Source organism: Panthera uncia (genome assembly GCF_023721935.1).
Source record: "Panthera uncia isolate 11264 chromosome E2 unlocalized genomic scaffold, Puncia_PCG_1.0 HiC_scaffold_19, whole genome shotgun sequence".
In the NCBI taxonomy this organism is placed as follows: domain Eukaryota; kingdom Metazoa; phylum Chordata; class Mammalia; order Carnivora; family Felidae; genus Panthera; species Panthera uncia.
The window spans coordinates 6997004-7022475 of record NW_026057588.1 but is presented as its reverse complement, the minus strand read 5'-3'; the positions used below and the strand labels follow the sequence as shown (position 1 = coordinate 7022475).

Genomic DNA, 25472 nt, shown 5'->3' with positions numbered 1-25472 from the left:
AGGAGCGACAGGGGAGCCGGGCTCAGAGTCCCGGGTCGACAGGCAGGGGCAGACAGATGCAGACAGACAGGGCCGGAGACCCCAGAGGCAGGCGGCTGTCAGGTCCCTAAGGGAGGAATTTGCTTTTGGAGCCCCAGGTGGGGGAGAGATGGGACACCGTGGACCCTCTGCTTCCAGTGGCCTGGGCCTGGCTAGACAGCACTAAACGGCATCTGCCCACTGTCCCGGTGGACCCAGCTGGCACCCACCTGGCTGGCTCCTGTCCCTCCCAGGGCTCTGGGTGAGCCCCCGCCCTTCTGAGTTACAGCGCGGCCCCCTCCCGCTCCCGGGCCGACCCGTCCCCCCTCCTGCCTCGGCGTAAGCAGGACAGAGGCGAGGCTTCGGCCCCGCAGGCCCAGCTACAGCGGGAGCACATCACTCCTTCCCTCCTTCAGCCTGACTCGCTTTCTCCCCCCAGTGCCTTGTGGGTCGGCAGAGGGGACCGACGCTCTGGGTTTGGCTCTGTGGCCGGTCGAGTCGCGTCCTCTAAAAAGGATCTGTTGAAGTCCTGACCCCCAGGACCTGTGCACGTGGCCTTATTTGGAAACAGGGTCTCTGCGGATGATGCCGCGAAGACGAGGTCGTGCTGGGCCCTGATCCTGTAGGACCAGTGTCCCCCTATAAAACAGGGGAAATCCGCACAGAGAGACGGAGTGTGCGCGGAAGGAAGGCCATGTGGAGACGTGGGGGACGTGGGGTGCCGCGGAGCTGGAAGAGGCAAGAAGGATCTTCCCCTAGAGGCCCCGAGGGGAAGCACGGCCCTGCCCACGACCTCGATCCTGGGCTCCTGGATCAGAACGAGGAGCCTCCCAGCCTGTGGAACCAGGGAGCATGAGGTGGGGGGCGGGGGGAGGCTCACGTGAGCCGTGGGGAGGCTAAACACAAGGGCCAGGTGTGCGGGGTGACTGAGCCCCTCTCTGGGGCTCTCAAAGGGGGGGGGGGGGGGCCTAAGACCACCCAGAGGTGCTGACCCTGCCGACCCTCGGGAGGGGCCCCTGACACCTGACGTTTCCGTCCTCTCCTTGCACCGCCCCCTCCCCCCCCCCGCATTCACTCTGTTTTCTGTCCTCTATGCTTTCATGACCAAAAAAAAAATTTTTTTTTTTTTTACTTTTTCCGTGTTTTTTTTTTAAAGTAATTACAGAGCAGGTAGTCATTGACGCAAACCTCCCTTCAGTATCAAAAGAGTCTGTGGGGCAGGTGAGGGCGGGGGGGGGGGGGGGGGGGGGGGGGGGGGGGGAGGGGGACAGGCGTCAAACTGCAAAAAATGAACCGTAAAAGGAGGGTTGTCGGGGATGAGGGGAAAGGACGCCCCCCCTCCCCGGAAAGCTCCTCTCTCCCCTGGAAGGCGGAGGGCGGGGAGGGGTCGCTAGAGAGAGCGAGGCGGAAAAGCGGAGGGTTCCGGCCACTTCTCCCGAATCCTGCATCCCCTCCCTTCGCCGGGGCTGGGAGGGGGGCGGGGCGGTGAGGCCAGAATCGCGGAGGCGGCTCGGTTGCCGGCGCCCCACCCTGTCCTCGCCGGAGGGGGGCCGCCCTGGGGTCCGCACGCGGGCGGGGCTTCGAGCCCTGCTTCCCCGGCCTCCCCTGCGCGGTCCGAGAGCGGCGGCGGCGGCGGCGGCGGCGGCGGCGGCGGCGGGGCCGCGGGGAGGGTCCCAGTCCGGCCCGGGGCCCGGGGCCCCCGCCCGGCGGCTTCAGATCTGCGTCTCTTGCACATTCTCCTTGGAGCCGCTCTTGAAGAGGAGAGGTTCGTGGATGGAGTTGAGCCCCGGGGGGCCCTTGCCCCCGCAGCCCCCGCCGCTGGGGTTGCCGCTGTAGTGCGCCTTGAAGGCGGCCGCCACGTAGTGGTGGTGGTTCAGGTGGTCGCGCTCCAGGGCGGGCAGGGCCAGGTGGCTGTCCCCGCCGACGCCCCCGCCCCCGGCCACGGCGGCGGCGGCGGCCACGGACACGGCCGAGGCCGCGGGCAGCTCGTCCTCCACGTTGATGATCTCCACGGTGCGCGTGGGCCCGTGGTGCTTGTGGAGCTGGTGCTGCTTCCGCAGCTTGTAGAAGGCCACGAGCATCACGGCGGCCATGAACGTGATGGCCACGAAGCAGCCGATGATGATCTTGGTGGTCTTCATGACGTCGTCCAGGTCCTTGAGGGCGTTCTCCGTCACGTCCGTGATGGGCACGGTGAACGCCTTCTCCGTGGGCCGCGAGGAGCGCGGGGCGGGCGCCGTGGTGGACGACGAGGCCGGGCCGGCGGCGTCCCCGGGCCGGCCCCCGCCCCAGACGCCGTCCGTCGTGGGCCCCGGCGGCTCCTTCTCCGTCCCCCGCGGCTGCAGGGTCTCCTCTCCGGGCTGCGTCTCCAGGGTCTCCACGGTCACGGTGGTGAAGTAGGTGTAGCCGCCCCCGCCCCCTCCGCCGCCGCCTCCCGGGCCGCCCCCGCCGCCGCCGCCGCCGCCGCCGCCGCCGCCGCCGGCACCGCCGGCCGCCACGGGGTCGACGGCCGAGACGTTGAGCGTGGCCGAGGCCGTGGTGTTGCCGGCCGAGTTCGTCACCATGCACGTGTACTGGCCCGTGTCCTGCACGGTGACGTTGGTGAAGTTGAGCGTGCCGTCGTGCAGGACGGAGATGCGCACGCGGTACGAGCCGTGCGTCATGAGGGTGCCGTTGGGCGTCAGCCAGTTGACGGACGTCATGGAGGTGCCCGTGCGACACTTGAGCTCGGCGGCCATGCCCTCGGTGACGTTGAGGTCCGTGGGCGGCTCCACGATGACGGGCGCGTAGCAGGTGAAGTGCGACTGGTCCAGCTCGCCGATGTAGCGGCCCTTGAGGCCGGCGGGCGCGTGGCAGCGGGCGCAGCACGTCGTGTTGCTGGGCACCGTCTCCTTGAGCCACCAGCTCAGCCACAGCACGTCGCAGTTGCAGTGCCACGGGTTATGGTTGAGGTGGACGCGCTCCAGGCGGTGCAGGGGCGTGAAGAGGTCGTGGGGCAGCGACATCAGGTTGTTGTGGGACAGGTTGAGCTCCTCCAGCGACTTGAGGTCGTCGAAGGCGTTGCGCTCGATGGTGGCCACCTGGGCGTGCATGAGCCACAGCTTGCGCAGGCTGGTGAGGCCCTGGAAGGAGCCCGGGCGGATCAGGTCCAGCCGGTTGCCGGACAGCTCGAGCTCCTCCAGGCGCACCAGGGCCGTCAGGTTGGGGATGTCCTTGAGATTGCACATGCCCAGGTTGAGGTAGCGCAGGTTGACCAGGCCCTCGAAGGCCGCCTCCGAGATGTACTCCAGCCGCTTGAGCTCGCCCAGGTCGAGGCGCCGCAGGGAGGGCACGCGGTTGAAGGCGTACGAGGGGATGCTCTCGATGGGGTTGTTGCGCAGCCAGAGCTCCCGCAGCTTGGACAGGTACTCGAAGGCCTGCGTGGGCACCGTCGTGAGCCGGTTGTCGAACAGCTCCAGCGTGTTGAGGCTGGGCAGCCCGTTGAAGGCGCCCACCTCGATCTTGCGCACCAGGTTCTTGCTCAGCTGCAGGATCTCCAGGTGCCGCAGGTGCTTGAACGTGTCGGTCCGGATCACCTGCGGTGGGGGAGGGGAGACACGGATCAGCGACGCTGATGCTGGTCATGGGAGTCACCGAGAATGCGAGAATGCGGGCTGAGAGGGCGCAGAGCGGGCCCCGCCCCTTGCTGGTGGGAGTATCAGACGGGAAGACCACCCTCGGGAAACGACTGGATTGTTTCGGTTAAGGCTAAACAACCCTCCCCCCCCACCCCAACACACCACCCGGCCCTTCCACTCCCGAGTCTTTTTTTCCCCAGGAGAGAGGAGAGCAGCTGCCCATCCAAGGTTCTGTGATGGGCGCTCACGGCATCTGCGTTCATGACCGCCTGACCGGAAACGACCCCGATGTCTGTCAGCCCTGGAGAGGCACACGCTGTGTGTCCGTCCGTCTGCACGGTGGAACACGATTATCCACACACACCACGAATCTCGTGGGCCGGCATCGCGTTGAGCAAAAGAAGCCAGGCCCAAGAAGGCGCGTGTGGTAGGGTCCCGTCCGTTCCACGTCGTTCGTGTGCTAAGAGGCCCTCTGTGTGTGTGTGTGGGGGGGGGGGGGCAGGCCAGGCGGGAAAGGGGCGTGAGAGAACTTTCTGGGGATGATGGAAATGTTCCCAATTGGGGTGGTGGCTACGTGGATGAATAAGACGGTCAGACCTCCCCGCACTGTTCAGATAAAACGGGGCATTTCATTATATGTAAATTACACTCCAGTATGTAAATTACACCTCAATAAAAAACGGATTAAAAATACTTACACCAACAGTTAACATGCACTGAGCCCTTCTTTGGCACGGGACACCGTTCTAAATGCTTTATGGGCAACAACTCATTTAATCCGACAAACTGTCCTACGAGATGGGTACTTACTCAGTATCTGCAACTGTGAAATCCATCAAGCTGTGAAAACCAGAAGATTGTTCATAACTTTGGCACCAAATGCCACTGGGTGGTAGGGCCCCGATCAGAACTCGGGGGAGGCTATTTAAAGCTTTTATTGATCCCACTCATGTGACTATTCAAACACTTCACTCTAGAAATATTCCCACACTTGATGGGGTTTAGAAGAGCCAGGAGGTGCTATCAGATATATGCTGCGCATTAGTACCTCACCTTTCTTTTTTTTTTTTTTTAAAGATTTGTTTTAATGTTTATTTATGTTTGGGGGGGAGGGAGGGGCAGAGAGAGAGGGAGAGACAGAATCCTAAGCAGGCTCCACACTGTCAGTGCAGAGCCCGATGCGGGGCTCAAACCCACGAACTGTGAGATCACGACCTGAGCTGAGACCCAAGAGTGGGACGTCCAGCTCAGGCGCCCCAGCGCCTGTCCTAACATCAGATGCCAAAACACATCTGGCCTCAAGGGTTCCACTTGGGGGCTTATGAGTTATCTCCATCTTAGCAGGAGGCAGAGAGAGGGGCAGTGACTGACCCAAGGTCACACAGGACGGACTAGGGATGGGACTGAGGCTGCCTGCCCCCAGAGTCCCAGCTCTTAACCCCTGAACTTGGCCGCCCCCTCTCAGGCTGAGGCTGAGGGGTCACGGGGGGTGGGGGGCAGTGCTGGGCTGGGCCTGGGAGGTGGAACCTTACCAGATTCTCCCTCATAGTCATGGTACTGGGTACACTGAGATCACGCAGCCATCAGATGGCGTTTCTGAAGCCTAGTTAATGCCTTGGGGGGACACTTCATTGTAATCTTAAGGGGGAAATGGAGAACTCTAAACAGCATTCCATGCGGTCACGGCTTCGTAGGATTCTACGTTAAAGATTTCATTTTGGGGGCGTCTGGGTGGCTCAGTTCATTACACGGCTGACTCTGGATTTTGGCTCAGGTCATGATCACATGGTTTGGGAGATCCAGCCCCGAGTCAGAGCAAGACCTGCCTGCGATTCTCCCTTTCCCTCTCTCTCTGCCCCTCCCATGCTTGTGCTCTCTCCCTTTCTCAAAATAAATGAACTTAAATAAACAGATAGATAAATCCTTTTTTTTTTTTTAACCTAATCTCTATGCCCAATGTGGGGCTCGAACTCACAACCCTGAGATCAGGAGTTGCACGCTCCACCACCTATCGACCCAGCCAGGAGCCCTGTGACTTTGTAGAACTTTAAAAAGAAGAAGAATTAGGTGTTCTCATCTATGCGCCGAGAAAAGACTGTCAGGAACTACTCCAAGCTCTTCTTGGTAGTGAGCTTGGTAGGGATTATGGGAAATTTTTATTCTTTCCATATATTAAAACAAAATTTAATGTTTATTTTTGAGAGAGAAAGAGAGAGAGAGAGGCAGAGAGAGAGGGAGGCACAGAATCTGAAGCAGGCTCCAGGCTCTGAGCTGTCAGCACAGAGCCCAACATGGGGCCATCATGGCCTGAGCCAAAGTCGGGACACTCAGCCGACTGAGACACCCACCCAGTTGCCCCTCTTTCCATATGTAAAAAAAAATATTTTTTAATATTTATTTTTGAGAGAGAGACAGAGTGGGAGCAGAGGAGGAGCAGAGAGAGAGGGAGACACAGAATCCAAAGCAGGCTCCAGGCTCTGAGCCGTCAGCACAGAGCCCGATGCGGGGCTCGAACTCACGAGCCGGGAGATCATGACCTGAGCTGAAGTCGGACGCCTACCGACTGAGCCACCCAGGCTCCCCTTTCCATATTTTTTTAATGAACAAAAAATTACTTTTATAATAAGTAGAAAAACACTTTAAAAAGTTTTTTGGTTTTTTTTCTTAACCTGAGAGGCACCTGGTTTAAGGAACAGTGACAACATTCCCGGTCCTGCCATAATCTCAAAATAACAACAGTCACTACTTATGCCAGTGCTATGCAGCAGAAATGCAGTGCGGACTACATAGTTACTTTTAAATTTCCGAGAAGCCACATGAAAGAAACAAACAAACCCCAGACAGGTGAAATTAATTTAAAAAATATATTTATTCAACCCAGTATATCCAAAATGTTATGATTTCAACACGTCAACAGAACTGACGAAGGAGGTACGTTACACTCTCTTTGCACAAAGTCTCTGAAATTCCATGCGTGGCTTGTAGCCCACGCGCTCAGTGGCCCCGCGTGGCCAGCGTGTTCGGCTGTGCAGATGTACCGGGTGCTTCCTTGACTCCTCGATGCTTTCTGAGTACGACTGAGTTTTATCCTCCAGCAGCTTTATGAACTGGGACTGGTAGTGCCCATTTCTGACAGTGCCTGGAGGAAGCCAGTGGCTGGGGCACCATCTCTTAACATCTTTGTACCATTGGGCAGACGCAGGTGTGGCCGTGAACTTGGAGCCCGGTTCACGTCCCCTTCCTCCCCCCCGCCCCGCCCCCCAGCTATCAGCCTAGCCCATTCTGAGCCTCCCACCCAGAGCCAGCCACGAAGGGAGAACGGGAGTCCCTTTGGGGGCCACGATGCCCGCGCTGGAGAGTGCTCAGGGGCTCTTGACCCATCGATATTATTGTTGTTGGCATCCGGTGGTGCACCATTGGCCCCAGAGCCTGTGGAGGGCAGCTCCTGGGGCACAGAGCCCCCTTCCGGCACATCCAGCTGAAAATCAGAGGCGAGAGCCTGACACTGTTCTCCGCTCTCTTCTCGGTTCCCTGTCTCACCCCCTCCTCTCCATCCGTGGCCCGGCCGGGCTCAGCCTCCTCCTCTCCCGCCCGGACACCTGGCCCCAGACTTCTGTTTACACCCACACCCCCGGTCCCTCCAGGAACCCCCATTATTCCCAGCGCAAGATTCTCCAGCTCCGCGCTGATGGTGCCATCCCATAATAAGACCCAGTCTCTGGGCAGCCTGGATGGCTCAGTCGGTTAAGCGTCCGACTCTTGACATCAGCTCAGGTCATGATTTCGTGGCTCATGGGATCAAGCCCCACGTCAGGCTCTGTGCTGTCGGCATGGAGCTTGCTTGGAATTCTCTCTCTCCCTCTCTCTGTGCCCCTCCCCTGCTCTCTAAATAAATAAATAAATAAATAAACTTAAAAAAAAAAAAAGACCCAGTCTCCACCCTCCAATGGCATCGATCGGCTTGGCATGAGCTCCCTTCCTCTTCCAGGGTCGCTCCCTCCCCCTGTCCTGCTCTCAGCAGGTCCCAGAACACAGCCCCCTGGACTCTGTACTTCCTGTGCCCTCTGCCAGGAAGACCGTCCCTACTTTTTCTTCTGGCCTCCTGCCATCTGCCCTTCAACACCCAGCTCCTGTGTCACGAGCCCCCAGCCCCTGCCGCAGCTGTCCATATGCCCCTGTCACCCACCCGAGTCCAGGCCCCTCCAGGGGTCACCGCCGCAGGGCTTGGAGCACAGCACTGTCTTGGGGGTCCTTTCTGACCAGAACGGAGGTCCAGTCCCTTCCTGGAAACCAGATTCCCGAGGAAAACAACCCCCCTCCTCCGGCAGCTGCCCTAAGCAAGGTGGTCTCTGTGGGCTCAGGGCGAAAGGGGTAGACGACGAAATACATCTGGGCTGTTAAAACGTCGTGACCCTCAGATCACCTGAATGGTTTCCAGGAACAGTGGGATGGAGTCTGGGTGGTGGAGGAAAATGTACAGCTCAGAGCAGGAATCAGGACAGGACCCACCTCTCTACCACGCATTGGCTAAAGTCCCCTGCGGGCCTCTGGGGATGTTAGATAGAACAACAGAGCACATTTCCATGGGCCTTTTCCCCCTGCTGATAAAAGTATTATATATTCATTTTAGGAAAAAGTATACGAAGACAAGAAAGTCAACCATGGGACATGTATTTATGTTAACTTACGTGAACAATTTCATATATATCCTTCCAGTCTTTTCTCTATGCATACAATGCAGAGATATCTCTTTTTCATCTTTTTTTTTCTCATATTTTACAAATTTTGGTGACATAATATACTTTCCTTCAGGGCGCCTGGGGGGCTCAGTTGGTTGGGCGTCTGACTCTTGACTTTGGCTCAGGTCATGATCTCATGGTTTGTGGGATTGAGTCCCGAATAGGGCTCTACGCTGACCGCTCAGAGCCTGCTTGGGACTCTCTCTCTCTCTGCCCCTCTCCTCCTTGCACTCTTTCTCTCTCAAATTAAATAAATAAACTTAAAAATACAAACACACACACACACACACACACACACACACACACACTTAGGCCCTGCATTTCCCCTTAATAGTAGTACACTGTATTTTCCCATATCATGATATATACTTTGAAAACAAGTTTCATGGCTATCCAGAATTCTTTCCCAGGGCTACACCTCCTTTGGGACATTGAGATGGAATTGCCAGGGTCAATTATTTTCCTTAACACACTTCTGCCTTCTTTAAGTTCCTGCAGTGAACATAGCTAACTTCTAGAATGGGACAAAACCTCGGTAAATGCTATCGCAGGAAGGAGTCTGTCTAAAGCGCGCTGGTGGGGGATGGGTCCTCGCTGGCAGGGGATGGGTCCTCGGGAAGCTCCCCGCCCTGGAGTGGCACCTGCGGGATTTGACCTCCAGGGCTGGAGGGAAGGGGCACAGCACGCTGGCCTGGGGTCTCTGCAGGCGGCTGGCGGTGTGGCTGTGCCTGCGTCCGAGACTGGGGGCAGCCCCAGGACCCTGAGATGCCCTGGGGCTTGGCTCCTGCGGCCTCATGGGTCACTGCACCCTCGCCTCCTCCTCCGAGGGAGCAAAGGGGAGAGTTTGGCCGGCTGGTCCCAGTGCGTTCCATGGGGTGCTACTCCACAGCAGTGACAAAAAGCTTTCCTGATCAAACAGGAGCCGCGCGGTCCCTCCTGGAGGTGCCGCTGCCGGGGGCTGAAGTTCTGGGAAGTCCTGCGGGAAAGGACAGTTCCACTTCGCTCCATTCTCTGGGTTTCCCAAACATCACAAGCACAGAACCCTCCTCGCAGGGTGCCTTTGATCATCGCCCTGGGAAACGCTGGTGTTGCACAGAGCAGGCCCTCACTCGCTGTTTCTATTAAAAATAATAGTAACGGGGCGCCTGGGTGGCTCCGTCGGTTAAGCGGCCGACTTTGGCTGAGGCCATGGATCTCATGGTTTGCGGGTTCGAGCCCCGCGTGGGGTTCTGTGCTGCCGGCTCGGAGCCTGGAGCCTGCTTCGCATTCTGTGTCTCCCTCTCTCTCTGCCCCGCCCCCACTCACATTCTGTCTCTCTCTCAACAAGAAATAAACATTAAACAATTTTTTTAAATAAATAAAAAAATAATAATAGTAACAACAATAGCAGCAGCAGCAGCTGGAGGATCTGGCTGTCACTAATCACCAGGGAGAGAATGAGGTGGGCTCTTAAAAAGTTAGACGTGAGAGTTTGGACAGAGAATTCTAGAAGGACAAGTCCGCTGGTCCACGTTCCTGAGACACCGCGCCTTCACTCGGTCTTGGTGGCACTCAGTTCTGGGGCCTCCCCAGGTCCCTGCAAGCCGAGCGGGAGCTCACTGAATGCCCGCTTGCTCCTCCCTCCTGCCAGGGTCCCAGCTCTCAGTGCGGTCCCCCAGCCCACCTTCCTGGTCCAAGGCGGGCCTGCAGCCTCAGACCCCACGCCACCTGTGGCCTCACCCGTGGGGTTGGCTAGCAAGCCTGTGGTTCTACTCTTCTGGAAGGTCTCACAGCCACAGCCCATCTCCAGGGTCTTGCCACACCCAGGGCCTTCCATGGCTCCCCAGTGCTCTCAGAGAAGAAGACTCGGCCTGCATCAGAAGCCCTGCTTGGCCCGGCACCTGCTTGCCTCTCCCCTCCCTTCTACACGTCCCCCCCGCACCCTCACTGCCGCCACTACCCTAGCCATCCTCACTCCAGTGACCTTTCACAGCCAACTCTTGGAACTATCTCACCAGGTCCTCCCCCTTTACATATGCTGTTCCCTCTTCTCAGGCTGCCCTTCCCTTTTCTTCGGCCCTTTTCTTCCAGCCCAAACGTCTCATTCATCATTCATTCATTCATTCATCCATCCATCGCTTTTTATTTCGTGGGGATAAAGCAGTTCTGAAGGAGCAGATGGGGGAGGGGCCATTCCCCGTGAAAGGGCGTCGCAACGTCCACCTTACAAAGCTAGCCTCGAGACTCGGGGGAATCGCTGACATCTGCCCGGCACGGGGTGTGGCACTGCAGGTGCTCGCTGAGCCCCAGTGACAGGTGCCAAGTTCTGGGCTGCGCATTCTCCATCCAAGGCGGCTGTCTCCCAGCAGCCCCCAAGGCAGGTGTTGTTAGGCTTTCGTTTCAGAGAAGGAACACGCTTTGCCAAGTCACCCAATGAGGAAGCAGCAGAGCCGGATTTGAACCTGCAGGCTGAGGCTCAGTGGGGTCCAGTGACTCAGTAGGGCTGCCCGCTGCGCCCTCGGGGAAGGGCACAGGTGCGCCATCTCCCCGACCCTCTGCATAGAGGGACCCCAACTACAGTCTGTCCACAGCGTGCATCTCGGCAGCGTCTGAGGCTCTTCCGGCTCCGCATGCTTTGTCTCAGTTGCCACGGGAAGGGTGTGCGTGGAGGGAGACGAAGGGCATTTCCCCGGGGGGGGGGTGGGGTCCCCCCAACCACTTTACTAATGCGCTTGGGAACCGAGCGGGACGGGGGTGTTGCTGCAAAGGAAGCCTGGTTTTATTGAAGATGTGCTGTAGGGTTGCTTTAAATAGCGAGTGCTTTTTATTTTTACCAGGATTCCAGTAGTTCTCCCTTCTCCGCAGGATGCCTGGGGAGCAGCCTAGTGGGGAGTTGCTGGGTCTGGGTTTGAATCCTGGCTTTGCTGCCAATCAGCAATGTGACCTTCGGCAAGTGCCCTACTGTCTCTGAACCCTCTTTCCTCGCAGGTACTGCACGATTACTGTGAGGCTTGGACACGATCGTGAGTACTTGGAGTAGGGCAAGCATGCAGTATATATATACACATATACATATATATACATACATGTATATATATATACATACAGGTATGTATATATATGTATATATATATACATAACATTGTTGATTCAGCTATTAATGATCATGAACATTTGTCCCATCTCTGGGCATCCAGTTTCTTCCTCAGCATCCTTCCTCTACACAGGCTAACATGCAGTTCAGACACCGCCACATCCCTGCTCATAGTCCTCCCATGGCTCCCTATCACCCTTGACGTGGGGTCAAAGGCCCTGCAGGCCTGCCTCAGTGCCTCTCCTCTACTCCAGCCATATGGAGGTGTATGGATGGATTCCATAGGCTCACCAGGCTCTGCCTAGCCTCTCTGCCTTTGCACTGAGGCTGTGCCCTCTGCTTGGAATGCTGTCCTCCTCCTTATTCTCTGGGAAATTTCAGTTGCCTTCCCCCAGCAAGCCTCTTTGTTCCCCTGCTCACTAAGGTGTCAAACACATTCTCTTATCACATTGCTTTAACATGTCCTTCTCCTCGGCTAGGCTATGAGTGTATGAGTAGAGAGTCCATCTGGATGGTTTCCGCATTCCCTGTCCCCAGTACAAGGCCTAGTTCATGGCTGACTTCAGCCAAGTGTGTTGAATGAATAGCCCAGAACGGACAAGGCTCTGGTTTGGAGAGCACCCAGTAACGCCAGTTGATGTGGGCCTACACACCTTTTGGCCTGGGTGACAATGCCACCACGTTGAAACCCTTAGTGATGGAACTTGGGAGTTGAAAGAGCACTAGCCTTCTGGTTCCAACTTACTCTTTTTTTTTTTTTTTTTTGGTAAGCATTTGCCATCTTTTTTGCTTTCATCCATTCTGACCTGATGTTTTAGGTGCGTCTTTTGGATTTTAAGTTTATTTATTTGTTTTTAGAGAGAGAGAGAACACACACAGAAGGGGCAAAAAGGGGCAAAGAGAGAGGGAGAGAGAGAGAATCACCAGCAGGCTCCACACCATCAGCATGGAGCCTGAGGTGAGGCTCGAACTCATGAACCGTTAGATCATGACTTGAGCTGAAATTGAGAGTTGGGACACTTAACCAAATGAGTCACCTCAGTGCCCCTGGATTTTGTTTTTTAGTACAGTCTGAAAATTGCTGTCTTTTAACTGGAAGTTTAGTCCATTTACATTTATTGTAATTAATAATACATTTGGAATTATTCTTACTGTTACTTTGTACTGTTTGTCCTGATTTTTTGCAGCCTATTCTTTCTCTTTTCCTGTCATCTTTTTCATTGATTTTTTTTCTTATTCAATTTCCCCCATCTACTATTTTAGAATCTATATATTTTCCTTTTCTCTTCTTTTAGTGGTTACCCTTAAAATTTAACACGCATACCTAAAGACTAAAGTCAGCCAGTTCCTCTCTTCTCCTCCTCTCACAAACAATACAAGGCTGATCCCATCCTGACTCTGAAACAAGATGCCATCTTGGGCAGGTTCCCAATAAGGCAGAAGGGGAAAGCCGTTATTTGTTAAGTGCCTATTGTGTACCCGACCTTGTATTAAATGCTCTGAGGTGGTGATCTCATTTAGTCCTTGTAGAAATCCTGTCACATGGGTGTTATCAACCACACGTCCCTGCCTCTCTTCTTATTTGATGGTTTACCGCTGAGGAAATGGAGATTCAGAGAGGAAAACTTATCTGCCTTTGGTCTCACAGATCCAAAGTAGCAGAACCAAGATCGGACGTCTGCTTTTCCTCAATCTAAATAAATACAAAGTCTCCATCCGTCTGCGCATCCTAAGCCAAGAGGGTTGGACTCTCTGTTGGTTTCAATGCAGTTTGAGCCATGGGGCCTGTTCATTATTCAGCCATTACCCTCGTGTTGATTTGCTCATTTGACAGATATTCTTGGAGTGCCTGCTATGTGTCAAGTATCTTGCTGGGCTCTGGGGATCCGGCCGTGGACAAGAAAGAAGCAGCCCTGACTTCCCACAACCTGATCTTGAGTGGGGAGGGCACTAAACATAATAATTATGCAAATGATCCTTTAAATGGCAATGGTGTAAACAGATCATGGGTGCTTCCCTGGTTGTAGGGGGAGAGGCAGGTGTGGGCCGTTGTACAGCACAGTTTGACCCTCACCCTCCCCCCACCCAGAGCAGATGATATTTAAACAGGGGTCACTGTTGTGACCATTGACACAAAGTAGGATGGACAAGGTGGGGACTGGTTCTTGGAGTGGGCAAATCCCCCTTCCCTCCCAGCCTAACATTTGGCCTGGAAGGATACTGATGTCCTCTTATGTTGCAGAGGAGGTAGTCCTGGGGTCTTGCCTCTGACAGCAACCTCATAGCCAAGTACCCTTGTCCCCTCGCTTCTTCAGCCCATGGTTGCTGAGCCCTCTTCCCCCTAGGCCCGGCTCTGTGCTCACCGTCAAGGGTACAGACACCAGTCGGACAAGGGAACATGGCCCCATCGATGACCACTCCCAACCCCAAGGTGGAGGGGGGGTCTCTCCTTCATCCTGGAGCTTGGTCTATTACTTAGGGGACTTGCCACTTCAGCTACAGTTGGTAAACATTACTAACACTGAAAAAAAATCCCACTGAGTTCTGTTGGGGTTTTTAAGAAAATAAACTGTCAAGAATTCCTTTATTAACAATTTAACTGTGGTGGGAGATGATTAAGTGAATTGTTCATCTAAACACTATTAAGATAAATTGTTCTTATACGTTTTGAACGTACTGAACTGACAACAAAGCTTAGCAGCTCGCTGTCTTTTCTTGTGTGTATTAGTGTTTTGCATTCACGGTTTTAAAAACATTGTTATTTTTCTGTACTAAGTGCTTTTATGACGACTTCTCATAGTTCCTCCTTCCCTGAGATAAGGGCCTTGTGCCTCCTTTTCCGTGGGGATTTCCCTGACCTCTGGGACCCGCCAGGAGCCTGGCAGGCTTGGGTCTAGACTCAGCTTCCCCAGGCCTCAGTGTTCTCTTCTGTAGCACAGGTGCAGGGGCCGTGAGGACTGAGAACCAGCCCGTATCACCGCAACACAGCTCAGCCCAGGGGCAGGGTGGCCACTTAGGACGCAGCATCTCCTCCTTCAGTGAAATCCATAAATGTCACTTCTGTCACTAATATTACCTTGCCCAACAACAGGTTCTAAACTTGTCCCTGTTAGAAGGTTCCAGGCCATGCTGGCACTGACTTCTACTGGCAGGAGCCCAGAGGCTCCGGGCCCCACCTTCCAGGAGCCATATTGGGTGAGGGCAGCTGGGAACAATGTGTCAGCCTCCACAGCACCCCTGTCCCCACACCCACAGGCCGACCCTCAAGGGCGGTGGGTGGGGAAGGGCTCTGGCCAGAGCTCAGTGGCCCCCGCTATCTATCTCAGGGGAGAGAGCTCAAACCCCAGGGCTCCTCAGCACCCCAGACCACTACTGTGCTCAGACAGACTTGTCTCGTCCCTGCCCCAACCCGGCCGGCTGCTCTCGCTCTTGCTCGTGGGCCCTGTAGCCTGGTGGTTCAAGCGGTGGGGTCAGACAGCTGGAGTCCTGATTCGGGCTGCCTCTCTACCACTTCTGGGACTTGGGTGAATTTTTTTTATTATTATTTTTAAATGTTTGTTAATTTTTTTTTTTTTTTTTTGAGAGAGAGAGAACCCCTCTGCACTGTTAGCACAGAGCCTGGCACAGGGCTCGAACTCACGAACCCTGAGATCATGACCTGAGTCGAAGTTGGACGCTCAATTGACTGAGCCCCCCCGAGGTGCCCCTTGGGTGCATTTTAGACCTCTTGGGGCCTGCTTCTCCATCTGTGCGATGGGGATTATAAAATCTACTTCTTAGGATTGGTGAGGGAATTAAATGTCTTTCCACACATGAGGGGCTTAGTGCCTTCGAGGTGAAGTGCACCATCTATGAACCTGTCACTTTCCTCCTCCTCTACACCTGAGCTCATGCTGTCCTGGAACGCCATCCCAGCCTCTGCACCTGCTCGGGGCCCAAGTCACTCAAGGCTCCCTAAAAACAGAAAAAAAAAAGCCTTTCTCCTTGCTAAGGCTTCCTGACCATCCCTGCCCCGTGAGAAGTCTGCTCCCAGACGCCAGCTCCTCTCATCCATGTATGTGACTGTCCATCTACACTCACCGGGCCATTGCCCGCCCTCCGGTCCTCCCCCTCATCTCCTTCCATTCATCCACCGGGGAGTTGCCTTCTCGGGCCTCCTGGGCCAAGCCCTGCCCTGTTTGCTGAGTCTGGCCTGCTCCTCACCTCTGTACCCCTGCCCCCACCCCAGACAGGCGTCTGAACCTGTGCAGATAATGCCCTGGGAAGCAGGGTGGGTACGATCTGTATCAGGAGGTAAGCGCACCCCAGCTTTGCCTAAGGCGGTGGGTGGGTGGGGTTAGGTGAAGGCTCAGGCGGGGTCAAAGACCTCCTTCCCAGTGAGGTTCCCTGGCCCCCTGCCCCCCATCCGGCTTCCACCTCCATCTTGTGAGCTCACGGGTCCTGCCTTCCGTGTGCTTCCCTCTCTGCATCCAGCTGTGCAAAGGTCCTGCAGCAGAGCCTGACACATAGTAGTTGTTCAATAGGGAACTGGGGCATGAGCTGGGTGCTGCGGACTGACAGGCCGGGGCCAATCAGACGCAGAAGGGACAGGCGTTCGGGGAGCAGCTTGCAGCCTGCTTCCACGTGGGGAGGAGAGCCCGTGTCCGGTGTTGTAAGGATTAAACTCTCAGTGTCTGGGGTCCACGAGGAAGTGTGCCTGGTGCCAGGCAAGTGCGGAATGTGACTCTGGCCCTTCAGAGGTGAGGTGTGTTTTCGGAAGGGCTGGAAGGGCAGGGCTGGGGCGGTGTCTGGGTCCAGCAGAGGGCACCCCCGAGTGTGGTGTGGCTGGGACAGGGACAGGCTGGCTGGCGAAGGATCCTTGCAGCAAGGGGAGCACTGTCCGTCTTAAGGTCAAGGGATGGCATGGCGACTCTCACTGGGGCGGGGGGTGTGGGGGGGGCGGCAGTGCACGGGAAGCTAGGAGGAAGCTGGGGCAGGTGTCCTGATGAGCAAGGACAAGGCCAGAGCAGGAGCTGGCTTTGTGGACCGCATCAGGACTGACTTAGCTTTGAGCCTGAGGCGCCAGGACTACACAGAGCCCAGCCAGCTACGAATTAGGAAACATCAGGAAATTAGTGTTGGAAAAATCAAATTCTGTAGCCAGTCGGCCTGGGCTAAGTCCAACTCTACCCCCAACTGCGGCTTTTTGCACAAGGGTCTCACTTCCTGCACCACAGTCTTGCTGGTCCGTGAAATGGGGAGAACAGAACTTACAGGGTAGTTGTGGACAGAGCTCGGAGCATTGCTGGGAGGCTGCACACACACCCCTACTCCCACCCTCCCAAGCGGGAGGTGGGCTCAGAGAGGCAACCTGAGTAATAGAGGGAGAGATGTGGGTCTCCTGTCTCTCAGGCCTCAGTCTACTCAACTGAAAAATGGGGATCCCCACCTGTCCCTCTCCTGGGGCTCTCATGAGGCTCCGAGGCCACAAGACTCTGCAAGATGGCGAGACGCCCTCTGATTGGTTCATGTAACGGTTGCATTTTGGGCCAGTGGTGCCGTGAACAAGTGTGCACAAGTGCAATCAATGAATTTGGGGTGCCACGGGGACTGGGGGGCCTTGACCTGACTGGGGGCTCGGGGAAGGCGCCTCTGGGGTTGAGTCAAGAAAGACGAGGCCGACCGTGACAAAGATCTCACTGTCAATCCTTGCTAGAGCTGCTCAGCTCCTGGCCCCTCACCAGGGTCCTCTCCCACCTTAAGTCCGCATTCGAATGCACTGCCCCCAGGTGACGCCATGTCCCCAGGGCATCCGGGAGCACCTAGAATGCAGTGGCGTTCAATACCTGCTTGTCCAAAGAATGAAAGCATTGAATTTCTCAGCGGCTCTATGACGGAAGGGCTGTTGTTACCCCGTTTCACAGATGACAAAACTGAGGCCCAGACAGGTTTGACAATGTGCCCGAGGAAGAGTTGTGAGTGAAGCCTCAACTGTCCCCACAACTGTTAAGCGCTGGTGCTAAGTAGATGTAGGGGAGAGTGGAAGAACATTCCAGAAAGAGGGAACGTCCAGTGTGAAGGGGCCCAGGGATGCAGGAGGCCGGAGGCAGGGGCCATGTCCTGAAGGGCGCTATCTCAGTCAGAGAAGGTAACAGGTGGACCACCTGGGGGCCTGAGCTCGATGGCGTCGGACTCCGCCACTTGTGACATGTGGCTCGTGCTGTCCTTCCTGGAGCCGGCTCGCTGACAGTCCCATTCCTGCTCCGGCCTGGAGCGCACAGGCCACTCTCCACGGCATGAATGGGGAGGAGGGACTCCACTACACCCGCCCCGGCTCGAAAAGATTCTATGTCGAAGGTCAGGTGGAGTAGGGACCGCCCCCAAATTGGAAACGGTCCGAATGCCCATCCAGAGGAAATGGATCAAGAGATCGCGGTAACTTCATTGGACAGAATATTACCCAACAATAAAGAAGGAAAAGGAGGGAGCGCCGGGCTACAGGAGAACGACGAGGAGACCAGGCGGCCGAGAGGCACAAACAGCAGCTGGGGGGGCAGCCGTGTAGACGGTGTAGATGGTGTAGATGCACTATTCTGGCTGTTAGAAGTCAGGGGAGGGGCTGTCCCATTTTCCATCTGTCAAATGGGACAAACAATCCTGTCCTTGTGAGAACGAAGAGGCCTGGGGAAGGGAGAGCACTCCCAGTCCCCCGGCTCAGGGTAAACGCTCCGCAGATTTGGGTTTCTGCTCCCTTTTCCAGGGACAGGTGAGCAAATCCCACTACAGACTGTTGCCTTCAGCTTGTATACCATTTTGTACATATTATATATTTAAGTAGAATTTTTCTTGATAACAAAAAGCACTAGGTGCCCTCACTGAAGAAAATTTAGCAACTGAAGAAAGCGAACAGAAGAAATGCAATTATCCTCCATAATGCTAGTGTGATGGGAAAGGCGGGGCCAACGTTTCTGGGTGGTCCCTGCATTTTGTGTTTGCTTTCAGGACAGTTTTATTATTTTATTATTATGTTTAAAGTTTACTTATTTATTTTTGAGAAAGAGAGAGAGAGCACAGCAGGAGAGGGGCAGAGAGGGAGACACAGAATCTAAAGCTGGCTCCAGCCTCTGAGTTGTCAGCGCAGAATGCTGATGCGGGGCTTGAACTCACAAACCCTCGAGATCATGACCTGAGCTGAAGTCGGAAGCTCAATTGACTGAGCCACCCAGACCCCCTCTCCTTTCAGGGCAGTTTTAAAACAAACTGGACATCCTGCTTGCATCCTTTGAAAGCTCAGTGTTACATTCTAAGCATTTCCCTGTGTCCTTTGATATTCTTCGAAACTCTGTTTTAAATAGCTAAGTAACACTCTGTTGTAAGAATGCGCCCCAATTCACTTGACCAATGCCCTGATTACCAAGAACTGAGGCGGCTTCTGTTCTACACTTTGGCCCCCTTGGGCCATCCTTCAACCTCTCTCTGAAGCACCTCTGAGCACTTCTTTCCGGTGGGTGGATGGGTTTCTTAGGCCAGAAGCACACGTCCTTGCAGAGCACCTTCACACACTGCCCACACGACCTCCCGGTGGACCCCGAGGGACCCTGGTTAAGTCCACGCGTGAAGTCTGATCCAGAGAGTCCCCCAAAGATGTTACCACGAGGCTCCCAAAGGGGTCCTGAGGGGGATTTTGTGGTGGAGACAGCTCCAAGCCTCCTGGGTGACTGTCCTGATTCAGAGGTGGGGGGGGGGCAGGAGGTGGGGGGGCACCCACCAAGGAGAATTCTGCAGTGGGTGGACACACGCGCTCACACACCCTGATGTGGATGGCTCTTAAAACACCCCGGGCTGAGTGAAAACAGTAAGACAAAGAAAGCCATCTATAATGCAGCTTCATCTACATAAATTAAAAATACATGCACACAATAAGCATTTTGCAAGAACACACACAAGCAGAAAGATCCACAGTAAACACATTAGGATGACTGGCTCTGGGGAGGAGGGGAACAGAGCCGGCCGAGGAGAGGAGGAGTAGGCCCGGCCCAGGTGGGAGCTGTGTGGGGTCCCTGGGGCATGTGGCCTCAGGGCTGTCAGGGCTGGGAGGTCAGGGGGAAGGGGCATCTCTAGGCCTCTGCCTAGAAGGTGACTCCACAGGCTCGGGCTTTCGCGCCCCTGTCCCGTCTCAGAAACGATTTGGGGGCCCATGGAAGGCTGCTGATATTTAAAAATTATTTTGCTTGCAAAGGCCATTAAAACAACCATTTCCACCACCTGCTGGCCCTGTCGTGTCCCAGGAGGGCATTTGAACCCTCTCCAGAGATGGACACCACTGTTCTAGACAGAAGCTTTTGCTCGGGAGCCAGCCGACCTTCCATTCATAGACAACTATCTGCTATGCACCTGCTGTGTACCAGGCTCTGTTCTCGGTGCTGGGGGTCCAGCAGGGAGCAGGGCGAAGACCCCCTTCAGGGAGTCATCGTCTGTGCAGAGCCAGATGACAAGCAAGTGACCACGGACAGGACAGGGAGGCTCTCAAATCCCCGGAACTCAGGCCATTTCTACGGCGCTTTGGTGTCAGGCTGCATGTGTGTGTGTGTGTGTGTGTGCGCGCGCACGCACAGTCCCCTGCATGTTTGGGGAAGTACCAGCCATCACGAGCAGGACACATAGGGCTTGCAGGGCAGTGCCTCTATGATCGTCCCTCTGACTCCGAGATTCTACTTCTAGGAATTTCTCCCAAGGGCAGAATCCGGAAAGTTCCCAAGACTGAGCACGGAGGTTGTTGACCACAGCGCTGTCTGTATCAGTGAAAACACTGGAGAGAAGAACGGACTAGTTAAGTAACGGGATGGCCAGAATCCTACACAGTGATTAAAACTGATATTTTGGACGAGCATTAGTGTCAGGGAGAAAGGTGTTCATGCTACGCTCTCAGGTGTCGAAAGTCAGCTACAAACTGATATCAAATGGTGTGATTTCATTTTTTTTCTCAAAAAAGTAAAAAAAAAAAAAAAGAAAGAAATCCCTTTACCAACCCCCCCTACCAGGGCACTGGCCAGAAAGACACTAAATGCTAATGGGAGTTACCTGTGAGTGTCGAATTACGCTTGGCTTTTGTCCCTGTGTTTTTACTTAGGTATATATTCTAGGTTTTCTAAATTAATTTGCATTCATTCTGTAATAAATAATTTAAAAGTCAATTTGTATGGGCTCAAAAAAGAGCCAGGAAGCCTTTAAAAACAAAATGTAAACAGTAGTTATTTATATCTAGGTGGTGGGACTAGGGGTCATTTTTTTCTTTTTCTTTTTCTTTTTAACTGGATAATGAAAAAGTTACTTTCTCGGGGTGCCTGGATGGCTCAGTTGGATAAGCATCTGACTCTTGATATCGGCTCAGGTCATAATCTCATGGTTTGTGGGATCGAGCCCCACGTCGGGCTCTGTGCTGGCAGAGCTTGGGGTTCTCTGTCTCCCTCTCTCCTTCTCGTGTGTGCGCGCTCTCTCAAAATAAATAAATAAACTTTTTTTTTTTTCCTACAGTTACATTCCCAAGCTCCTCCACTGGCTCCCTCGGCAGCCCCACTCCTGCCACCTGCAAGGTGCCCACGAAGGGAGGCCAGTCTGACTGAACGTTCACAAGCACCTGCTCTCGTGGACAGCACTCTTTCCACCCTGGGGGAACATGCAGTTTGCGGGGGGACGGAGGCCTCTGGGGTGGGGGTGCCAGAACCCCCAGGGATGAAACATGCCCACTTTTGTGTGTGTTTAGCACTGTGCACGCCGCGTGGCTGCAGCAGACCCGTGCGTGACTTATAAAGAAGTTCACTCACGTCCATGGGGCTCAAGTGCACACCCGGACAGAGATGTGGGTCAAACGTCTGGAGGCCAGTGGCCCCACGAGATGGGGTGACAGACGCGCCAGCAAACAGGCCCAGGCAAAGGGGCCAGCTCAGCCCCAAAAGAAAACCATCCTGTCTTGCCTCTTCCCACACCCGCTCTGCTGGAACGTCCTGGTGTCTCCGCCTTCAAAACACGCCCAGAACCGGCCCGACTTCTCACCACCTCCACCACAAGCAGCCTGGTCCCAGCCGAGCCCCCGGCATTTCTCACCAGAACTCTGCACCAGCAAGGAGACAGCAGATCCGGGATTCAAACCCAGCCCCCCTGGCGCAGGATCCACGTGCCGTATGGGCCTCCCTGCACCTCAGCCGGGGAGACCCAAGTCAGCAGCCCGTCTGCCCTCTGCTCAGAGCTTCCCCCGGCTCCTGGCTCATTCTGAGAAGAGCCCACGTCCTCACCATGAGGCCATGAGGCCCTGCGGCCCTGCGGGATCTGCCCTCACCTCCCACCCTCTCTCCGGGCTCACTGTGCTCCGGTCACACCTGCTTGTTGCTGTTCCTCCCACACACCAGGCAGGATCCTACCCCAGGGCCTTTGCATTTGCTGTCCTCTGCCTGGAATGCCCTTCCATGAGATTCCACCTTCATGTCCTCCAAACGTTTGCTCAGATGTCACCTTCTCCACTAGGCCACCTGGACCTCCTGTCTTTAAAGCTGCAGCCAGTCACCCCTCCTCCTCCTGCACCCACCGTCCCCAACCCCCATCTGTTTCCTTGTCCCACAGCCCTCAGCATGTTTAACACACGCCATTTACTTATCATGCTGAAGTCTAGAATGCGGGCTGGGGGTAGGTAGGACAGGTTGTCTGTTTCGCTCACTGATGTATCTGGAGTGACTGGAACACGCCTCCCACACAGAAGACAACCAAGAGATATTTAGCAAACACAAGCGTCCTGGGTAACGGCAGGGATGTCTGGAGGTGGGGGCGGGGGGAGTCCACGGGCCCAGACTGGAAGGCGGCAAAGGAAGGCTAAGCTGGGGGACCCAGGGGCCACAGAGAGGCATATTTGGATGGAGGGGTGAAATGGGAGGGCAACTGGCGGCAATCGTAGGGGCCGGCAGGCCAGGCCCAGCTGTGTGGGACTCGGCTGTCACAATATAGAGGCTGGATTTCACTCCTGAGGCCAGGAGGCTTCAGTGGGTTTCAGGCAGAGGCCAGCACCCCTTGGGGGCCACTGGGAGGATGGACTGGGCCTGGGAGTAGGGGCTGGCGGTGCCAGGGGAGCACTGCTCGGGCCGTTGTGCGCCTGCGGGCAGCCACAAGTCTGTGGGCGGAGCCCCGTGCCGGCAAATGCACTGAATCGTTCATCGAGCTCCCCAAAGAGAAAATGGCCCAGTTTTACTGCAGGGTCACTGCCGCGGCCTGGGGCTGCTGGTGGGGCGGACTCAGCGGCCCCTCATCGCACGTACTTCCTGATGCGCTAACGTCTCCCCTCCGACTTCCATTCCCCAGAATGCAGTTGTCCCAGCCCAACTCGCCATCCCGTTCGTTTTACAGTCTCTTCCCTTATACGTACACAAGGGGAGGGCCCTGCCCTTCCGTCAGTACCTAAATCAGGGCTTGGCTCGGAGCTGGTGGCAACACGTGTGGAACGTCACGTGAGTAAAGAAAGGCCGGAACCGGGCCGGCAGAGTCCAGGGAACAAGGGCGAGAAGGAAGTGAGGGTGTCGGCCCCCTGACAGGAGTCAGGGGCAGGTCAGCAGGGACTCCAGACTGAGGATGCAGGTTAGACTCCCAGCGCACTCTACAGAAGGCACCCTGTTGAGGAGGTGGGGCCGAGCTGGAGGACACGATCCCGACCCCAACACTGGCTTCACTGGTCCTTGCCGTGCGGCCACCAGGATAGCCTTCTCGACTTGGGCAGTAGTGCCCTTGGTGCTGCGCCCCTGAAAGATCCCCTCTGTCTTCTGCAGAGGGGAGCCCTGTCCCCAGGCTCTCCGGGACAGTGAGATGGGCGCCACTGACCCCTTCCCCTCCCAGGGACAGACAGGGAAGTGCCATGGCGGAGGGGAACCTTAGCTCCCAGGGGCCTGGGACGTCACACGTGAGTCGTCTTCTCTCCTAGCTTTATGGGCTGGGGTCGGGGGAGGCTTGCGTGGTGTGCGGTACCGACCCTGTGCCTTTAAAATGGTGGTTCTCGGGGCGGCTGGGTGGCTCAGTAGGTTAAGCGCCCGACTTCGGCTCAGGTCATGATCTCAAGGTTGGTGGGTTCGAACCCTGCGTCGGGCTCAGGGCTGACAGCTCGGAGCCTGGAGCCTGCTTCGGATTCTGCGTCTCCCTCTCTCTCTGCCCCTCCCTCACTTGAACTCTCTCTCTCTCAAAAGTAACATTTAAAAACTTAAAAAAAAAATAGTGGCTCTCAACTAGGGAGATCCGCCCCCCCCCCCTTCAGTATCTGGCAACATTTGGAGACATTTGGGCACCAGGGGCGAGGTGCTGCTGGCGTCTGGTGGCCAGGGTTACTGCTCAGCACCCTACAGCACATAGGAGGTCCCCACAACCAAAGACGATTGGGCCCCAAACGTCAACAGAGTAGAGAAGGAGAGACCCTGCTTTAAAAATGCACAGCTCTGCCCTCGAGGCATCATTTATACCCCGTCTTAGCCACAGTCACAATTAACCGGATGGCACCTGCCCCGTCCAGGCACCAGCCACGCGCTTGGACAGGAGACGAGGCCCACGGGAGTGCTCAGGTCTCCAAATGTCACGCCACCTCCGGGAAGTGGGCACATGAGCCCCACACCGCACGGCAAAGGAGTGCTCGCCAGGTGCCAGAAGATTCTAAGTCCCTGGCAAGTCTGAAACCCATCAGCCGTCACCCAACTCCCCCGGGGCAGGAGGTCTTAGCATCCCCATTTTGCAGACGAAGAAACGGAGGCGCAGAGACCACGTGAGCCCGAGGCCACGCAGCAGGTGTAGCGGCGCAGAAGGCACGGAGGCCTCGAGCAAGGGTCGCTTTGCCCACCTGTGACTCCAAGGGCAGGCGAGGGCTTGCCTGTCCTGTGCTGGCGGAGGCAGGCAGGTGGCCGTGCCTCTGAGCCCCAACGCACTGGCACAGAGGTGTTTTCTCGTCAGAGAAAACCCGGGCAGCCTTAGCTCAAGTTAATAGGATGCAAACAGTATCTCCTAAGTGCCACAGGGACGGCCATGAGGAGCTGGAGGGGACGCCCAGAAGGCCTTCGCCACCTCGAGGAAGAGGAACTGGCCACCACCTGTGCAGCGCCACTACCCCCCACGGCTGTGTGTCCCCCCTCCCCCACCCCACCGGATGCCGGCCCAGCTCACCTGGATGCCATTCTCCTGCAGGTTCAGGTACCGCGTGTTGACAGGGATGCTGGCGGGGACCTCGGCCAGCTCTCTCCGCGTGCAGATCACCCGGCTGGCCTGGTTGCTGCAGGAGCAGGCCGCGGGGCAGGAGGTGGCCGGCGGGGAGCCCCCTCCGGCGGCCAATGTCATGGCCACGCCGCCCCCGCCGGCCCCCAGGGGTGGGGAGAAGAGCCAGAGGAAGAGCAGGGCCCCATGGGGCCAGGACATCCTACCGGGCGGCAGTGGGGGGCACGGGGAGCTGCGGGCGCACGCCATCCTCAATGTTCATGCTCCGTGTGGGCGCCGGGGGGCTGTCGGGGTGGGGGGGAGAGAGGGAGAAGCTCAGTGAGGGACAAGGACCCCGTTGGCCCACCTGCTCCCCAACCCCCAGGCAGCTCTCAGCCACTGCTGCCACCGTCACCTCCCTGGTCTACTCAGGACCCGGAGAGCAGGGCTCCCCCTGCCCCGTGGGGGGCCGACCCACCCCCTGAGGGAGGCAGACAATGGCGCTAGCCCTGCCCTCCCTGCACTGTCTCACGTCCTTCCCCGACTGGAAGATTGTGCCCATTTCGCAGAACGGACAACCGAGGCAAGGGTGAGGTGGGGAGAGAACGGCTGCCCCAGGCGCTTGGCCAGTAACGGAGATGTCAGATCCAAACCCTGGTTCTAGGCATGGTTTCAGAGATGGAGACAAAGAGGCAGAGATGGAGGGAGAGGAAGAGACAAGATGAAGTGCCAGAGAAAGGATGAAGTGCCGGTCTGGAAGCCTGGGTGGTGGTCTGGAGTCTGGCTTCCGTCACAGTGGCCGTCTAGGCCCCCTTGCCTCCGGCGCGACCTCCTGTCCCC

General features: G+C 56.2%; 1 protein-coding gene across 1 annotated transcript; it reads right to left on the bottom strand.

Annotated features, from left to right (window-relative positions):
* Positions 1 to 1265: 1265 nt before the first annotated feature.
* Positions 1266 to 24935, bottom strand: LRRC4B (leucine rich repeat containing 4B). Its single transcript, XM_049621012.1, has 2 exons — positions 24606 to 24935; positions 1266 to 3593 (listed from the first exon to the last, which is right to left on the bottom strand). The coding sequence occupies exons 1-2, from the start codon at positions 24900 to 24902 to the stop codon at positions 1731 to 1733; spliced, it is 2160 nt and encodes a 719-aa protein (XP_049476969.1). The 5' UTR covers positions 24903 to 24935; the 3' UTR covers positions 1266 to 1730.
* Positions 24936 to 25472: the final 537 nt, after the last annotated feature.

Bases quoted from the DNA above. Each gene is read 5' to 3' on its own strand.
- LRRC4B (XM_049621012.1), bottom strand. From the start codon at position 24,902: ATGGCGTGCGCCCGCAGCTCCCCGTGCCCCCCACTGCCGCCCGGTAGG. The intron at 3,594-24,605 runs GTGAGCTGGGCC...CCCCCACCGCAG, and splicing joins TGCAGGAGAATGGCATCCAG to GTGATCCGGACCGACACGTT.